The sequence below is a fragment of the Magallana gigas genome, chromosome 2, assembly GCF_963853765.1.
Source record: "Magallana gigas chromosome 2, xbMagGiga1.1, whole genome shotgun sequence".
NCBI lineage: Eukaryota > Metazoa > Mollusca > Bivalvia > Ostreida > Ostreidae > Magallana > Magallana gigas.
In genome coordinates, this window is record NC_088854.1 from 11,356,556 (window position 1) to 11,374,866 (window position 18,311).

Below are 18,311 nucleotides of genomic sequence, written 5' to 3' on the forward strand. Positions count from 1 at the left end.
ATAACCAATTTCATATCTGATATATTTTCCTAGTGTATTGTTCTTCTCACTGTATTCAGATCCATTATTTTTATGCCCCCGCCATGAAATGGCTGGTGCATATAGCGTTCCATCATTCTGTTATTCCATCCCTCTGTCCATCTGTCATTCCATCATCTTTCACTTTCCGATCATTATCTTAACAACCGTTGCACATTTCAAGTCAAATTATATATATATGGATGTATCTTATAAATATACAGGCTAAATTTGAATTTGCTTCAGGTCCGATGATTTTTGACAGAGTTGTGCCACTTGAACTTTGAAAAAAAAGAGAAATTCTTAGTTTTCTCTCTAACTTTTGAAGGGATGAATGTATATATTTCATATGTAGGTTATTTACAGGAAAATACAGATCAAGTTTAAATTAAGGTCAAGTCCAATGATTTTTGACAGAGTTATGCCTCTTGAACTTAGGAAAAAATGGGAAATTGGTAGTTTCTGCTTTTTAACCTTTGAATTGATGCATGTTTAAAGTTTTATTTCATATAAGGTTAATTATTAGAAAATACAGGTCAAGTTTGAACTTGGTTTCAGCCTGGTGATTTTTGACAGAGTTATACCTCTTGAACTTAAGAAAAAAATGAGTAATTTTCAGGGATTTATAACTTTAAACATTCTGCATTCAAACAAATGTGATATTAAATTTGGCATTTGAAATTTTGGTCACCTGCGGGGGCATTTGTTGCATTACAACACATCTAGTTTAGATTTATATTTATTTGTAAATTTCTTATTGCAGGAAAAAGCTCAAGCTCTTTTGAAAAAGATAATCCAACAGGAAAATGAGAAACTACAAGAGGTAACAGAAAAATCTTAATTATTTTTTGTGACAATAGTTTTAAAAAATCGTATTTTAAAATAAATCAAGATTATCCCAGTCAAGTTAACATAAAGTACTGGCATTCTGGGTTTTATTGTAATTTAATCACTTGTCAAAGTAATTATTTCCAGATTTCCTTTAGAAATCTCTACATATAACATACGGGTACTCCAAAAATAAAAATGGTGTAATAATGAATCCCTTGAGTACCGTCATTTACTTTGAATTCAAATTAACATTTTTGCTCTTATAAAAAAATGTAATTTTTAACATAATAAGATTCTTTTAAATCCTGCCAAAACATTTCTTTAAATGAATGACTAATTTTGTAAGATTGATTTGATTTGGAAAATAATTGAATATTATGATTTTTCTAAAACTAGTGCAGTTTTTCTTGTCATATTTTTTAAAGTAAAAGTACAGTTTATCTTTTCATATTTTCTAAAGTAAATGGACAAAAACATTGGGGTCAAAGATTTTAGAACAAACTATATTTGTATTTTTTTTCCTGTTAGTCAATTAGATAAGGTTATTTTGATGTTGAATGTAAAGCAGGGTGTACGATATGTGTTCCATATACCTGATAATTTTCAAAAAGACTCAATTTTCATTTTTTGAGAATCCATTTCACGTCACAATCAGCTAGCTGTGTAGGAGCGTAACGAGTAACAAGTGACTGGATAGTGAATTAGTGATTAGTTCTCCTTAAAGTTTTAGCATTAAAGGAATAAATATTTAAAATGCATTTAAATCAAACTAAGCTTGTTGGAAAATATTCGCAGTACAAATGAAGATAATGAATTGATTCATATATTCTTTTAGAATTCACATCAAATCTCAGGGGTGAATGTCTCTCTTTTCCTTTACCACATAAACATATTACCCCACTGTTAATCAACCAGTGAGTTCAAAACATTCACTTCATAAAGCTATGTTAAAACAATTCATGTGGAAAATTAACTTTAACACCATCCTAACCCATTAATGTGGGAAAGATATACAATTATTAAAAAAGTAGTAAGATATGTCAGCTCCATGCCCTTATAACTTTTATGAGGTCGAAGCCCCTCATTAATACCTATATATCCATTGTTTGCCCTGGCCCTTTAAAACTACATGTATATCATCTAGATTAAGAACTCATTTAAAAATGGGTTACATTAAACATATATTTTGGTGTACTAGAAGCAGAACTAGAACCCCCTCCCATTTTCCAAAAAAAAAAAAAAGCATCTCAAAATTTGATCTTGGAGTGGAAAAAATGAGCATCTACAGTATATTAGACAAAAATCATCTTGAATACCTCTTTCGTACTTGCAAATTTTCTTAATATGAAATATGAAAGAAAGTTTTTCTGTTATCTAAAGCCATTCAAATATGAAAGTAAACATCTCCATTGAATGTAAAATTTGGTGGGTCTTGGAAACCAAAATGGGTGAATAACCTCTTTTATATCATTTGAAATAATTCACACAAGTAATGTTTTAAATATTTGTTTTTCCCAGGAGGGTATTCATTGTGAAATAGGTTGAGAGGATAGGTCTCCTAAACAATAAAAACTGGATGGTCTTATTATATGTGGAATTGATTTTCTTCTGAATGCTGTCACTTCAATACTTTGTTTTAATGAGGGAAATCTTTGATTAATTTTGCTTCTTTGTACATGTAATTGGAAAACATTTGTACCAAACATATAACTTAATAGCAACATTAACCTTTATAATTCAAGGTCTTCTTAAAAAATAAAGTGATGTAATGATACATACGCATTTAACAACATAAAGATTACAAACAGAATTAATTAAGCCTTGCTGAGGGAATTTAATATTTTAATAATTTTTGCTTTTTCAAATGCAGTGCAGCTGCAGTATCCACTGTAATGATATTGTGAATAGGTGAAATTTTAATGTGTCAAATGTTTGAAGCATATATCACAATTTGATCCTGTAGTTTGAATTTTAACAGAAATTTCAAAAAGTTTGAACCTACATGTTTTTATATGATAATCTCCATATCTTCCCAATTTTTGTACAGAAAAATGACTTTCCTACAACAAATCAAGTCTAGTGCTAAAATATTAAAAATAAATTTTGATTTTTGATTAGGTTGTTTATATTTAAAGTTAAAACACCAGTAGTCAGTACTTTGATCAGAAATACCAGTATTTACATATCGGATAAGATATGATTCCTATATTAGACATGATGATGGTACACTGTAAGTTTCCTTAAATTGGTAAATTCACTTCTATATATATTGATTTATATCATCTTATGTTCAATCTTTGTGTATTTACTATGTTCATAAAAGTTTGATTTAACCTTAAATTTGCATATTTACGTTCTGATAAAAATCAATTCCGTTCTTTGTTGTTGTTTTCGTGGTCAAATTCTGTTACCTTTTATTTGAATTGCATGAATATTAATACATCTAGTCAAGCTTTTTTATATTAACACTAATTATATATATAACATCATCATATACTGAATAATCCAAGATCCTCAGATTAGTGCAATTTGGAAGTTGATATATTAGAAAATTATTATCAATTATAAATGGGGCACATTAGTGCACTTTTCCTCCTCAGCTGTTTATGGATTTAATGTATGATTTTTGCTAATATCAAGAATTCTTTGATGAAAATAATTTGTTGAAACATCAGGCTCATGTCCTTCTTTGAAGTTATACATAGAAGCCAATCTCATAAATTTGATGTATTGAACCTTTTTTAGCTCACCTGAGCTGAAAGCACAATTCAGCTGTCCTGTTCTAAATTCAGGTTGATGCTTGAGTTGGCAGTTACTTTTTCATAATTTTTTGAACTATTGAACCAATTTCAACCAATCTGAACACAAAGAACCTATTGGTGAATGGCTTTTAATTTTATTCAGATAAAGAACAAGTTCCCCCTTCACAAAGAGATTTATAGAAAATGATGAAATATTGTAGGGTGTTCTTTTTCAGAAATTAGCAAAAAACTAGTAGAACCAAAACTTTAAAAATTGAAGCTTTCTTAATTATACAAGATTCACGTTTGTTTTGACCATGACCCTAATGAGCCAGCCCAAAGAGGCCAATATTTTAGGTTAAAGAGCTGATCATAGTAGATAAAAAAAAGCTTTGGAAATATTCTGAAGATCATGGTAACTAGACCATATTTTTTTTGCACAATGACACATATCTGTCAGATAGTGGCCAAAAAGGGGGTCTAAATTTTGCTATAAAATCTCCTTCTATGAAAATGGAAGAAATCAGTATAAAGATCCACACCAGATCCTTGGAGTAGGAGATGGCCACAATGAGTGAAATATTAAGGAACACATTTTTAAAAATGAACTGGAGGTTTTAATTATTGTTAAACCTATTTGTTAATTAGCTTAGAACTTCATGTAGCATGCATAATATTATATTTAATCATGCATACCATAAACTCTTGGGGTCAGAGAGAGACTTTAGTTGGGGAGAAGGTTCCAATTGTATGTAGATATATTTTGTAAAAGATTATAGGGCTATTACTTGTAAATTAGTTAGTATTAAGATGTATCTTATTTATTCATACCATAAATTTTGGGTCATAGCCAGATGTACATAAAAGAGATGGGAGTAGAATAGTTGTTCGATTTAATGAGAAATACTAGTATTAAAAATATACTGAGTATTCTGAAGAAAATTGAGATTAGCTTTTGAAATTAAAACTGCAAAAATTGGCCAAAGTGCACCTCAACTTTTGTACATGTATCAAACAATACAACATGTAAAGTTGACAATTATTCATAAGTTGTCTTCTTCTATGTTTCATGCGGTTGCTAAGGTAACAAGAATAAGAACACAGTTTGCTAATGAAATATGGGAGAAAATATTGGAAAAGAATTTTTTGTAAAAATATTAATATATCTCTAAATTGGATTTAAAACCAAATGAATTATTTCTGTTTGCCAAATTTTAATGTTATAGACTTTATTCATGTTTTTTTTTAACAACCTTTGTGGAGTTTAGAAGTTTCAAGTTTTAGACATTTAAACATCAGTTATTCGTGGATCACTTGTCTCTGTATCTAGATGTTCCTGAGGGAATGATTGATTGAATTAGTGCTATATATGCTGTGAGTCAGCACTCTTGATGTTTATTCCATTCTCTATTAAACAAACAAAATATACAGGAAGTTAAAAACTTTAATACGATGATGCCATATTGATTCTATTCTTAATGAATGACTATAAATTCTAAATCAAATGTAAATTAGTTTTGTGAATGGTTTCAGTGTTTATTCATCACGTTTTCCTTCCACGTGTTGTCATCACTTCACGTGAGTTCAAGAACCAGATATATTGTGAAAAAAAAAAAGAGCTCTTCTTTACACCCTCAAAATGGGTGAAAACCAATCAATAATTGATAAATCCTACTCATTGTGTATCATAATAAAAAGTATAGAGAGTGTTGTTAGAGTGCTATAGTTCAGAGGATAATGGATGTTAGAGGAGAACGTCCATTATGTTAGAAATCAACATCCATTAGGACCAGTAAGAGCAATCAATGCAATCTTGTTTAAAATAATGTTCTCAGGCTCTGAAAAAGTCTGAAAACTCAATTCAATCTATGTATTTACACAGTACATTTAATTTGTAACTGTTGTTTGACCTATCTGAAAAAATCGAATGGTTTAATTCATTCAGTCCTTCTGCGAAATACTTTCCTCTCATCCCAAACTGATATCATCAGATCTATTCAGAATGTAACAGTGTGTGCTCTTCATGAATATAACAGATTGTTTAAAGTTTCCAGGGTTTAGATTCATTTGCATTTTTTGAAGTGTCAATTTTTTCCTCACATTGACCTACAAATTGATTCCAACTTTCATGCAGCAAAACAAAATTTTTTAGAACTCAAATATCATTCAGCATGCAAGTTTTGTGTTGTAAGTTTGTTTGGTTTGGTCCTTTTTTATGCAGTAGTTTTATATACATCTTATTCAAAATATTGCTAAATAATTTTGTGCTTAGAGAGTTTTCCTTACTAAAATGATTCTGTTTTTAGATTTTTTGATACTATTGAGGATTTGTAGCATAAAAAAGGACAGATAGATGAAGTGTTGTATCTAGTGATTTTATTTTTTGTTGCTGTAGTATTTGTGTGCTTATGTTTCTTTTTTAATTGTTTCTTCTGCTCAGTATGAAATACTGTCTTCAATGTTGTCGCAGTCCTGAGAAAAGATGAAAGTTGCTGGTAACCATGGTGACAAGAAGTGACAACTGGAGCCCTAACACTAGCAGATTGGATTCCATTGAATGGATAGAAAAGAATCAGCATAGCTTGACATTATAGATGGGGATACAATGAATTGAATGTGGTTAAACTTGTGATTGTTGTCATACAAAAACATAACTGAAAACTGAAATTCATGTTTAGGATACAAATGGTACACACAATTTACAATCTTATTTTGTTGTTTGGTACTGGTACTAATACTGTCATCTAGCTATAAGATTATGATACTACATTTGTAACAGTTTAGCCTAGTGATTGCCACTGATTGTTGTTGTTATTCTTTGATGTACAAAAGTTATATATGGTATATATATGAATAAAACGGAAAATATAAATTACAATATTTACAGCGTCATTTTATTATACATTCATGAAAGTAAGAAACTGCAAAAAGAACCCACCAAAAATGAATAAAAAATATATGAATTTAAAATTTTGTATCTTTTTTTGATGGATTGAAAATGTAAGTATCCTGATTTTTTTTACATTCCTCAGCCCCCCCCCCCCCCCCCCCCCTCCTTCACTCGCACGCAAACGCACACATACACGCAGTTTCAGCACAGATTGATTGGATTGGAAAGGTAATAAGTAAAGGGTAGGGATGTTGTAGCTTACTTTTAACCTTTTTTTATATTTGATCTCAAGCTTCTGATGAGGATGTATATATATAAGCATTGCTGTTGTACATCAGTCAGTACAGAGAGTTCACGGTGACAACAGACTATGGAATTGATCTGTTTGAGGAAACATAAACACTTTTAGGAAATTGAGCTTTTAGATGAACAAGTTGTATCGTAACTAGTTAGCATTCTACATATTTACTCTGGCTTCAGTCCAGATAAGATTACATTTAGAAAGTAAATTGCATCATTTTTAGGCTGATTATGTCTGATAATCCCTGGGAACTGTAGATGATACTGCTGTGTAACAAGGTCTATTCTATATGCCTTGGTAGAACGATCAATTGTTTTAAATGGGAGAAAATAGGTGTACCAAAGTTTTTTCATTAATATTGGATGAAATAGATAGTTTTTCCAACCTGAGGGCTATTAGATATTAATTCCTATTGGCAAACACAAAGATTGTCAAACGTTCAGCTAGGACGTCAAATATTTATTCAAGGGTAAACATAGCAGTCGAACAGTGGATCAAGCTTGTATGATGAACAAATTAGGACTTTTATCGTATTTTCCTCATCAAAATGGACAATCTTTACAATTTGTTTGCTTTCACTATGTGGTTATTAGGGAGGAATTTTGTTTGCTGACTAAAAAAGAATAACAAGATGCTAATTGAATGGGGATGGACAAATGGACAAAAGAATATAGATTTTAGATAGCTATGTCTACAAAAAGGTGTTTAGTGTTTGCAGTGCTGTGGATTTTCATCAGTCTCTTGTTAGAAATTAAATATATACGTTAGTTGCACAACTAGATTGTCCATGTGCAATTATAGTCACCTGGGTATTTTTTATAACCCAGCAAAAGCTAGATACAATTAGGTACAATATGGTCAATAGACTGACAAACAAACAAATTACTGAATGTCAAAGTTAAATGAATTGGTTTTGACCAAGGATCAAGAAAATACATGGGTTGGACGGGCTATCTTTTTTAGCTCACCTGAACCGAAGGTTCAAGTGAGCTTTTCTGATCACCCGTTCTCCGTCGTCCGTCCGTCCGTCTGTCTGTCTGTCCATCCGTCTGTAAACTTTTCACATTTTTGACTTCTTCTCAAAAACCTCTGGGCCAAATTTAACCAAACTTGGTACAAAGCATCCTTATGAAAAGGGGATTCTAAATTGTTAAAATAAAGGGTACAACCCCTTTTAAAAGGGAGATAATTACGAAACAGTGAAAATAGGGTGCATGTTTTTAAAAATCTTCTTCTCAAGAACCACTGCACCAGAAATGTCAATATTTACACATAAGCTTGTATATATAGTGAAGATTCTAAATTGTAAAAATCGTGACCCCCGGACTAAAACTGGGGCCCCAGGCGGGGTTCAAAATTTAACATGGAAATACATTGGAAAAATATTTAAAAATCTTCTTCTCAAGAACCACTACACCAGAAATGCCAACATTTACACAAAAGCTTGTATATATAGTGAAGATTCTAAATTGTAAAAATCGTGACACCCGGACCAAAACTGGGGCCCCAGGCGGGGTTCAAAGTTTAACATTTAAATACATTGGAAAAATGTTTAAAAATCTTCTTCTCAAGAAGCACTGCACCAGAAAAGCAAATATTCAAACAAAAGCTTGTATATATAGTGAAAATTCTAAATTGTAAAAATTGTGACCCCCGGACCAAAACTGGGGCCCAGGCGGGGTTCAAAGTTTTACATATATAAGAAAAATGTTTAAAAATCTTCTTCTCAAGAACTACAATGCAACAGTTTGGGATATCACTATGCATACATCCTTGGCAATTGTAGATTCTAAAGTGTTAAAATCATGACCCTCGGAGTAATACTGGGGCATCAAGAGGGGTTCAACGTTAAACATAGAAATATATATAGGAAACATGTATAAAAAAATCTTTTCGAGAACTACAATGTCATACTTTGTGAGATTACTTTACTTGGATCCTCAAATAGTGAAAACTTTAAATTATAGAAGCGATCTAATACTGGAGCCCCAGGAGAAGGGGTTCAATGTTTCACATAGAAAGATAGGAGGGAACATGTTTAAAAATCTTATGGAGGAGAACTACAATGCTTCAATTTGTGAGATTACTATGCAAGCATTCTCAAATTGTAAAGTTTCTAAATTGTGGAAGTCGTGACCCCCAAACTAATATTGGGGCCCAAGAAGGGGTTCAAAATTAACATAGACATATATAGGGAACATGTTTAAAAATCTTCTTCTTAAGAACTACAGTGCAACAGTTTGTGAGATTACTATGCACGCATCATTGGCTATTGTAGATTCTAAATTGGTAGAATCGTGACCCCCGGACTAATACTGGGGCCCCAAGACCCCCAGACCAATACTGAGGCCCCAAGTGGGGTTCAAAGTTTAACATAGAAATATATATGGAAAATGTTTAAAAATGTTCTTCTTGAGAACTACAATGCTACAGTTTGTGAGATAACAATGCAAGGATCCTCAAATAGTGTAGTTGTTAAAGCCAACCATAAACCCCGGACCAATACTGGGGCCCCAGAAAGGGGTTCAAAGTTTAAAATAGAAATAACATACATGTATGCTATGAAATAGAATGTTACAAGGAACTGTTGTTCAGGTGAGCGATGTGGCCCATGGGCCTCTTGTTTTTGTTTTTGAGATGCATATAAATAGAGGCATAGTGGGAACCTATATGAACTATACAATATTTAACTGGTAATAGCAGAAATAGATAGGTGTGTTGATATAGGAATTATCAATGATGCATCAGTTGCTTTCAATGCACCTCTACAGATTCTTCATAATTTAGTCTATTCTCTTTTGAGAAGTGGACAGGCATAGCCTACATGGATAGCCTACATGGATGTAGGCTATGCCTGTCCATTCTCAAAAGAGAATACATTTAGTCAAGATAAGCCAAGTAGTTCCCGAGAAGTTTGACGGCTGACAAGCACTGATGGATATGAATTGGTCTCCTGAGTGACCACTGTGACCTTAGTTTGAACTGCAATGTACTTTTCTCTCTCTTTTGACCCTCCCAAAATGTTGGTAATGAATCGAACTATATTTGCGACAAAATGTCTTATTGAAGAATTGATTTGTTATGTTAGCTGTTCCACTCTCAAATCCAATCAACAATCTGACCATTAAAGATAAATTACCTTTATAGACATTGGGAAAACAAAGATTGATAATGAATTGCAAAATCATATTTTAATTTTTAATTGGCATATGAATTCGGACATTCAGCATTGATAGAAATACAGTGTCTTATCGAGAGACATTTGCTGCCCTGTCGTGGATGACATAGGCTGTTTGAAGATAGAAAAAAAAATCAAACAGGAAAACAACGCACAGACAGACAACCAGAATAAGTTGTAACCTTCTTGTCTTGTTTCCTTGTAAAAAATAATGAATATTTACGCGTGTAATGTTCTTGTCTCGTTCTAAGTAATTGATGAAATGAACAAGCATATTGTTCTGGTGTTTGTTTTTTTTTTTTAAACCACTCAGTTTCATGCATCTGATTTGTATCTCTTGCAAAACTGTTGAACTCAAAGCATTTGATATTAAAATTTGTTGATATTAATCTTGATATTTACATGTCGGAGTTCAAGTTAATTCTATGATACGAGTATTTATCACGTATACTAATGGGATTTAACGGGAAAATGAGAATTTATCCTTTTGCAATTCAGGTTGTCATATTAGTATCTACACGTATGTACACGTATATAGGGAGAGACATACAAATCAAGTGAACGCTTTCCTCTACATTTCAAATAATTTGAGCAATTTAGATCAATTGAATTGACCAATTAAATGTTCATCGTCAATACAACTCTTCTGAAACCCCTTAGCACGATTTTATTTAACAAGTTTACTAGTTATCAATCAAACATACTGTAAAGAGATGTACATTCGGGGAGAATATTGATTTATATTTTTATAGTTATGTCCCTTTTTAAAAATAAAATATTAATTCTAATTGTATAAAATATTACTGTAATGCATACATTGCAATTTATATTATAAACAGTATCAATACCAATCCTAAATTTTGCAAATTTATATTTCATGAAATGTATTTAGCGATGCAGCCGTCAAATTTCCCGATTATATATCAGTTTGTTTCACATTGCTTATTGTTTAAATTTTCTCTTTAATGTAAATCCATTCTTTGACGCATCCTGTTTTTATTTTGTGTTTACATGTACTTGGTCTCTAGCTTCCGATTATCATTTTAAAATGGGATCAAGATTGTGTAAAAGATGTACATATACATGTTTAGTTGCTTTAGAGTGCATAAGTTATCGTGAGGGCTGCAAAAACAAACATGAAAAATAAAATGAACAAATACAGAGACAATAGAACTTTTTGGAAAGGGACTGGGGTCCAAACCTTCTAAACCTCGATGCAAATAAAAATCCAAATTCAAAAATCTTCAATTCAATTCCAATTTGTTTTTGTATTCTTTAGATTTACTTTCTTTTGAATACGAATTATGTAAAATTTTGTATCACTTTATTATTGAAATACATATTTTCAAAAGGCTATGCTCAATCTGGTATGATACATATGTAAGTTCATGTAGATGTTTATATTTTAACAAAATAAATACTGTATACAGGGTTATTTTCGCCCCGTGTTATTTTCGCCCTTCGATACTTGCAAGCGGTTTCACACCGTCTTAAATTCGCCCAGACTCGCTTGTGTACTAAAGAGATAAAATGGAACATTGGAATTCGCCCAGTTTTAAATTCGCCCGCTGACAACGAGGGCGAAAGGGGCGAAAATAAAACGGGGCGAATATTTCCCTGTGTCCTTTCTGATATATTTTACTTTTAACAAATAAAAGTAGTCATGTTGTATAGTTTATTTGTTAAAAATGAAATATATCGGAAAGAACACCTGTATACAATATAGAAATTTGCAATACATGTGGGTTTTTAAAAAAGATTACTGAGTATGTGTAAATTAAACATCATTTGTTTTCTTTCAAAATCTTTAAAATAAAAATTACTGAATACGTGATTACGTTTTATTTCCATAAAATATGATCTACGTGATATATTTTGGTGCATTTTTCAATTAAATATGAGATCATGTATTCTTTGAAATTTTAGCTGTTTTGGCGTTTTGGAACATTTGATATCATACACGTTGTTTGAATTGAGGTGTGATTTATTTTGAGCTTTAGTCAACTACTAGTAATAGTTTGTTTTACATAATGAAAAATAAAAAAATAAAATGTTTGTATGACTTAAATTTTTTAAATGATGGCTCGGTCTTAAAAGGGTCATGGTCACGATTTTGGTCAAAAATTATGTTTTCGATTTAAATGTTTATAATGCTTCAGCAAGGCAGTTTTAATAGGCAACCAAAATTTGAGTGTCATTTGTCGAGTTATAAGCGAGTTACAGAGCTTACAATTCCTCGCTATGTAAACAAAGCTTTTGTTTACATTTTGAATGTTGAAATGAAAATTCCAGTTTTAGACTTAAAATGAATGTGTTATTCGTTAGGAACTGTTTATTTATGCTTAAAATGAATAATAATATTGACAAATCAGCTTGAAAAAGATTAGTTACTGGTATATTGAACCTATGTAAACAAAAAAAGGGCACGAGCCTTGTTTACATGACGAAGAATTGTGAGCCCTGTGTCTTGCTTAAAACTCATCGACGGGCACCCAAATTTCATTTGATTATTAGAAATGAATTCATAAAGCGTTGTAAATAATAAAAACAGAAAAATAAAATTTGACTAAAATCGTGACCATGCCCCTTTAACAAAAAGATGCATTGCTGGTATAGCAATTTTTTTCACACGAATTCCTTATAAGCTGACAAGAAAGTCATGGTCAACTTTAATTTCATTCCTTTCCATGTTTCAATGTTTGTATAAATTTTTAAATTAAAATATAGCAATTTCTAACTTGACGAGGAAAAAAATCTGGATAGTTTACGGTTGGACGAAGCACGCTGCCGAATGCTTCATGTATCTAAGTATTGCGCACCCACGGTTTACCCAGCCATCTATGGAAACGGGAACAAATAGGGATATAAGAGATGCTAGGCCGCTGATCGATCCAATTCAGTTACCAGCTCCAATTAAAACATTCCATCCCAGTTCCAGGCGGCGCGAGGACAAACAGCTCAAGAAAACTGTGGCGCGACAGGACCGGTGAAAACGTATTGATTACAGAGCGGGCGATTCTTGTCAGTTTGCCTGTGAACGCGATTGATCACTACAGGTATTTGATTGAGATTTCATGATGGGTTTTATTGATCCGAGGAAGAAAATGCTGTGGCAGTCTTTCAGATTTCGACTATAGTCATATTTTGATGTTTGTAACATGGACGTCACACACAGATTTGTTATTTTAAGGTAGGACAGTACTTTGATACTTTTAATGGTTATTATTTTTTAATCGTGATCATAGGATCAAATATTACGTGAAACTAACGTGATCATATCATCAACTTTTACGTTAAACTAAACTGAATTGTATTTCATTTCTGTTGTAGATTAAAACACCGTTTATGTTTTGGAAAATTAAAATATGTCTAGTTTGCGCTTGCGTCAAGAAATTAAAAGCAGACGATCGAGAAACAGACGTATTGAATCGGGGTAAGTAATGAAAACAACAAATGATTCAGCAATTCCTTTATAAGACATTATGGAGTATTCTTACAAACCAAACCTATCTCTTTACTAAAGATTTCGACAAGATCAGAATGGTTCTCTACCAGCGTTTCAGGAGTCGGCGGAACCCGACATAATAGCTTGTATCGATATAGGGACAACCTTCTCGGGATATGCATTTGCCCTTAGCAAAGATCTCCAAGAGGATAGATTAGCTGTCCATGTCAACAAGGAATGGATATCCGGAAACTCCAAGTTGATCACACTCAAGGTTCCAAGCTCCGTTCTTCTGACCCCGGAGAAAAGATTCCACTCCTTTGGGTACGAGGCGGAATGGAAGTATGGTCAGTTAGCAGCCGACAAAAACCACCTGGGCTGGTATTACTTTAGGAAATTCAAGATGACGATGATGCAGAACGAGGTAAAGTCGATCAGCTTGACTCAGTTTTTTAATTTTTATTTTGCAAGTATTGGTTAACATTTCTATCATCTTATTTTTTTGTATGACAAGTTTCTTATTCTTAAGTTAATGGGTGGCAAAGTATATTCCAAATCCAATAGGGAAACATTAAATTCTATGGACAGTTCGTTTCTTTTCTCTCCAGAATCCTAACATTGGCACCAGTATTATGGACGACACGGGAAAACCTCTCCGTGCCGTGGCTGTGTTTTGTGCTGCCATCAAATACTTACGAAATCACCTAGTGGACGCATTAGCCAGCACCATGAAAGGTGTAGAGCCAAATTGGATATTAGAAAACTTTTCTTTTCAATGGATCTTTACTCACCCTGTTAACTGGGAGGACCAGACAAAGCAAGTTATAACAATGGCCGCCAAACAGGTTACTAAAGTGTTATTTTTTAATCCTTAACTTAAAGTGCTAAGAACTTGGCACAAATGATAATTACACCTATACACTTATATGTGATCTAAACAGAAACATGATTTTTCATCATCATTATTTTTTTTTAATTAATATTTTTTATTAAATAGTGAAATGTTGCAAGATTGTGCCCAGAATTTTAGTGAAAAGACGATTTTTCATATTCAGGTTGGAATCAACAACGCAACTCTAGTACCGGAAGCCGAGGCAGCCTCGTTTTACTGCCAAGTTTCACCATTACATCGAATCAACACCAGAAATGGAGAAATGATTTGTTTACAGACACTGGGGATGAAATATCTAATGCTTGATCTAGGCGGTAAGATTTTGTTATATGTGATAGAAGTTTTAGTTTTCTGTCTGTATGTTTATCCTCTACCCCTCTCTTTCTGTCTCCAAATGAATTTTGTTCCATTCGTCCATATTAAGGGTTCGATTTTGAATTTTCCTATGCTTACTTATTTTAACTTTTTATTGTACATATGCTTTCAAACAGTTATTAAAAAGTATGTCGTTTGAGTGTTATACGGTAGAACCATTTTAACAAGACCTTGGACTTTCGGTTGGACGTAGCTATCTATTTCTTGCGTCAAAACAAGTTAAAAATGACGCGGTTTCAAGCGAAATATACACCGAATGCGTAGTCTTAGCTCAAAAGCCAGACAAATCTTGTTGATTTCACAGGGCAATGGCTGAGTGGCCAGCAATGAAATAGACAGGCCTACGTCACATTGCTGTTTGACACAACTACCCAAAGTCCAAGCTCTTGTTAAAATGGTTCTATTTAGCTAATCATTACCAACCTCAAATTCATTATTGTCATCTTTAATATCAGATTTGGTAGCCGTGTACTAGAGAGTGTATACATGTAGTCTTATAAATATGATTTTTTTCTACACAGGTGGGAGCACTGATTCTACAATACTGCAGTTGACTAACGACACGAAGCTGATAGAACTCATAAACAGTACCGGAAACCTGAATGGAGGAATCAAAGTGGACGCCGCCTTTATTAATTTTCTAATGCAAATTGTGAATGAGGAGGTGATGGAGAAATTCGCCAGTAGTTTTAAAGCTGACCTTTCCTATCTCCACAAGGAATTTGAGATTAAAAAGCGGACGTTTGACCCTAAAAGCTCAGACCCTATAGTTTTTAAGTTACCTACAGTATTAAGAAGAATTTTTGAAGTCAACATGAAGCAAGCGTTACAGTTGAAGATACAACAATCCGAATATGGATACCTTGTCAAACTAAATGGTGATACTTTAAGCATGGACCCGGATGTGTTTCGAGGATTTTATGCCGCTGCTTTGGAAAACATATCGAGTTCGTTATTAAAAGTGCTGTATGCAAAGGAAGGCAAAGATTGCAAAACGATTGTGATGGTTGGAGGTTTTGCATTGTCTCCCCTTGTTCAAAACACCATTCGAACAAAGTTTCCGGATATGACGATTTTAATGCCCCCCGATCCCGATCTAGCTGTGATGAAAGGTGGTGTATTGTATGGGTTTGATAACCAACCAGTGATATACATGAAAGCCAAATACACCTACGGGATTGGGATGGCGATGCCTTTCAAAAATGGCGTCCATCCAGATGAGAAGAAATTTGAGTCTAATGGAGTGTCTCTTTGTAGTGATGTGTTCAAAATTAACATAACACAGAATCAAGACGTGCAGATCGGCGAGTTCGAAAGCCGGACTTTGTTGTACATCAATAGGAGAGAGCAACGGTTTCTCTGCATACCCGTTTATTTGTCAACAGTTAGAGAGGCCTTGTTCACGACAGAAGGAACATGTCAATATTTAGGCAAAATGAAAATTACTTTAATGTCAACTCGCGATGAAAAAGCTCCTATATCAGTGAAGATGGCTCTTACTTTTCATGAGCTGGTTGTGGAAGTGACAGACGAAGGAAGTGGAAGAACTATTCGTGACGTTTTCGCCGATTCGCCGCACATTGAGTAACGTTAATTAGGTCGTAAAGAAAACGCTCGATTTTGCTTTTCACCCGGCGCATATTCATGGTATATAATTCATTAGCTCTTGGAGTGAAACAGGAAGTTTATTGGTTTATTTTTTTAAAAAATTGTCTATCGACGAAAGAAAATCAGAAGAATTGTTTCAGCCTTTGAGGCATTAATCTGTTGCATTCCTATAATTCTGAAAGGTCTTAGTCAGATGAAATCTGCCAATATGTTTTGGTGGTTTCCTCCTCGGAAACCTGAGCTTGGTGAATTACTATTATGTATGTGCTATGGCATCGATAGACTGTTGTCCTTAAGCGAAAGGTTCTTTCAGATATGGACTCCAGAGAATTATTGGTGATTGTGACTGCCTGGTTTTTGTTTAGATATTGAGCATGAATTATGAATTTTACAATGTGTTGCAGGGCATACAGGAAACTCACGATGCATTTTGTTACCGAGTTGACCTCCAGTCACGGATTAAAAGCTTGATCGAAAAGTCGATATCGTGGCAAACTTTATGGTTTATACGTAATCGATTTAATATACATCATGCACTTGTATTTAACAATGTTATTGCTGTTATCAATATTATTATTTAAAGAAATATTCTTTGTTTTAAGCGTTTAATAAAAATGAGTTGTTGAAATCTTCGGTATTTCATTGCTTTAGGTCTATTAACAATTCCTCTTATAAAAAGTCATCCCATCGAAATTTTACTCCCTTCCCTTCCCTCCGTCAACATTGTGATTCAAAGATATTACAAGTTCTAAAACTAATATTTTAAATCTTATCTTTGAAGCAAAATTTAGTTTATAATTTTTGTACAATAATTCGAGGAAATAATCGATACCTTTAAAAGAAAAAATTGTTCAAAAAAAAAAAATCAGTTGAAAAAAAATATGACCAATATCGAGTCTTACAGATGTTTGCATGCTTGAAATGATATCATACATAAATAATATGTACTACAGATCAATGATAACACACTTTTTAAAGAACTTGACATAGACAATGGCTGGGCAAACTGTGAACAAGCGGACCGTGAACACACCTGTCGCCAACTCTTGCACATTACATGTTTTTGTTTCTGACAGGTGCACTAACTTTAGAAATAGAATATTTACATACGCTTTATTAAAGGGTTATGATCCCAGTAAATACTATGTCTAACGTCATAGATTAGTTGATTGTCTTGGACTGAAGTTAATTTGGTATAAGTATCATAAATTGAAAATCTTCTCAAAATGAATTCATAAATGGTTGATATTTTGACATTAGTCAAACTTTATTTGGTTATCGTGGGCTAAGTACATGTAGGTATTAACCTATATCCAAATTACCTTATTTTGGTTTTCTTCGCAACCAAGGCCATCAGAATTATTGATCTTGGAGGATAATATCCAAAAATAAACTAAAAAAGAAGAAGAATAATTAAAAAAGTATTTGTTATCAATTTGAATAATGCATGTCAACATGATTTTTTTTTTCTAAAATCATCATTGTCTGTAAGCGCTTTTATCTTCAGCAGCTTAAGATTGATGAATGTTTCATTTTACTGCAAAGAAAAATCAATTTTATCTACACAGCTAAATGTTCTATACACGTTTTTAAATATTCCAAATGTATTGTTATATATCTAATGACATATACATATACCTCAATACCACCCCCCCCCCCCCCAATTTATTAAATTCTCTCACTCACAAATAAATAAATAATTAAAAAAGAAAAGAACAAAAAATTCAAACAAAATTCACATTTTAAATTAAGTGCATGAATATACATTTCAGTTTCTTTATCTTGGAATTGTTTTCTTATATTCAAAATAATATAAACCTTGTATGAATTCAACAATCAAGCAGTTTTTTCCCTGTCATATGATAAAGCTAACAGTTGCTGCACAAATTTATTTTTCAAGGACGAATTAATTGGAACACATATGATTCAGACATCAATTATTGATGGAGCCAAAATTAATTCCAAGGTTCATTGTTTTCCTTTCATTAGCAATTGCAAGCGGGTTTTTTGTTGTTTTTGCTCGCATAGAAAC

At 32.8% G+C, this 18,311-nt stretch overlaps 2 protein-coding genes across 5 annotated transcripts in view; both read left to right on the forward strand.

Moving 5' to 3' along the window:
• The window catches only part of LOC105336317 (transcription initiation factor TFIID subunit 7), a 32,915-nt gene extending 26,447 nt beyond the window's left edge, over positions 1–6,468 (forward strand). For 2 of the 3 annotated variants that reach the window (XM_066075012.1, XM_011440570.4), the window contains exons 9-10: positions 782–841; positions 6,031–6,468. In XM_066075012.1, the coding sequence (XP_065931084.1) occupies positions 782–841; positions 6,031–6,066 (96 nt within the window). In that variant the 3' untranslated portion in view covers positions 6,067–6,468. The remainder of the gene's footprint in view (positions 1–781; positions 842–6,030) is intronic. The other variant, XM_034444875.2, reaches the window with a different exon arrangement.
• Positions 6,469–12,885: 6,417 nt separating this feature from the next.
• LOC105336318 (heat shock 70 kDa protein 12A) lies at positions 12,886–16,907 on the forward strand. 2 transcript variants are annotated; one of them, XM_011440572.4, is made up of 6 exons: positions 12,886–13,149; positions 13,290–13,392; positions 13,483–13,828; positions 14,013–14,249; positions 14,460–14,610; positions 15,193–16,907. In XM_011440572.4, the coding sequence occupies exons 2-6, from the start codon at positions 13,325–13,327 to the stop codon at positions 16,257–16,259; spliced, it is 1,869 nt and encodes a 622-aa protein (XP_011438874.3). In that variant the 5' UTR covers positions 12,886–13,149; positions 13,290–13,324; the 3' UTR covers positions 16,260–16,907. The 2 variants fall into 2 exon arrangements, with proteins under 2 accessions (XP_011438874.3, XP_065931081.1); XM_066075009.1 differs by having other exon boundaries at positions 12,894–13,015.
• The last annotated feature ends 1,404 nt before the right edge of the window (positions 16,908–18,311 follow it).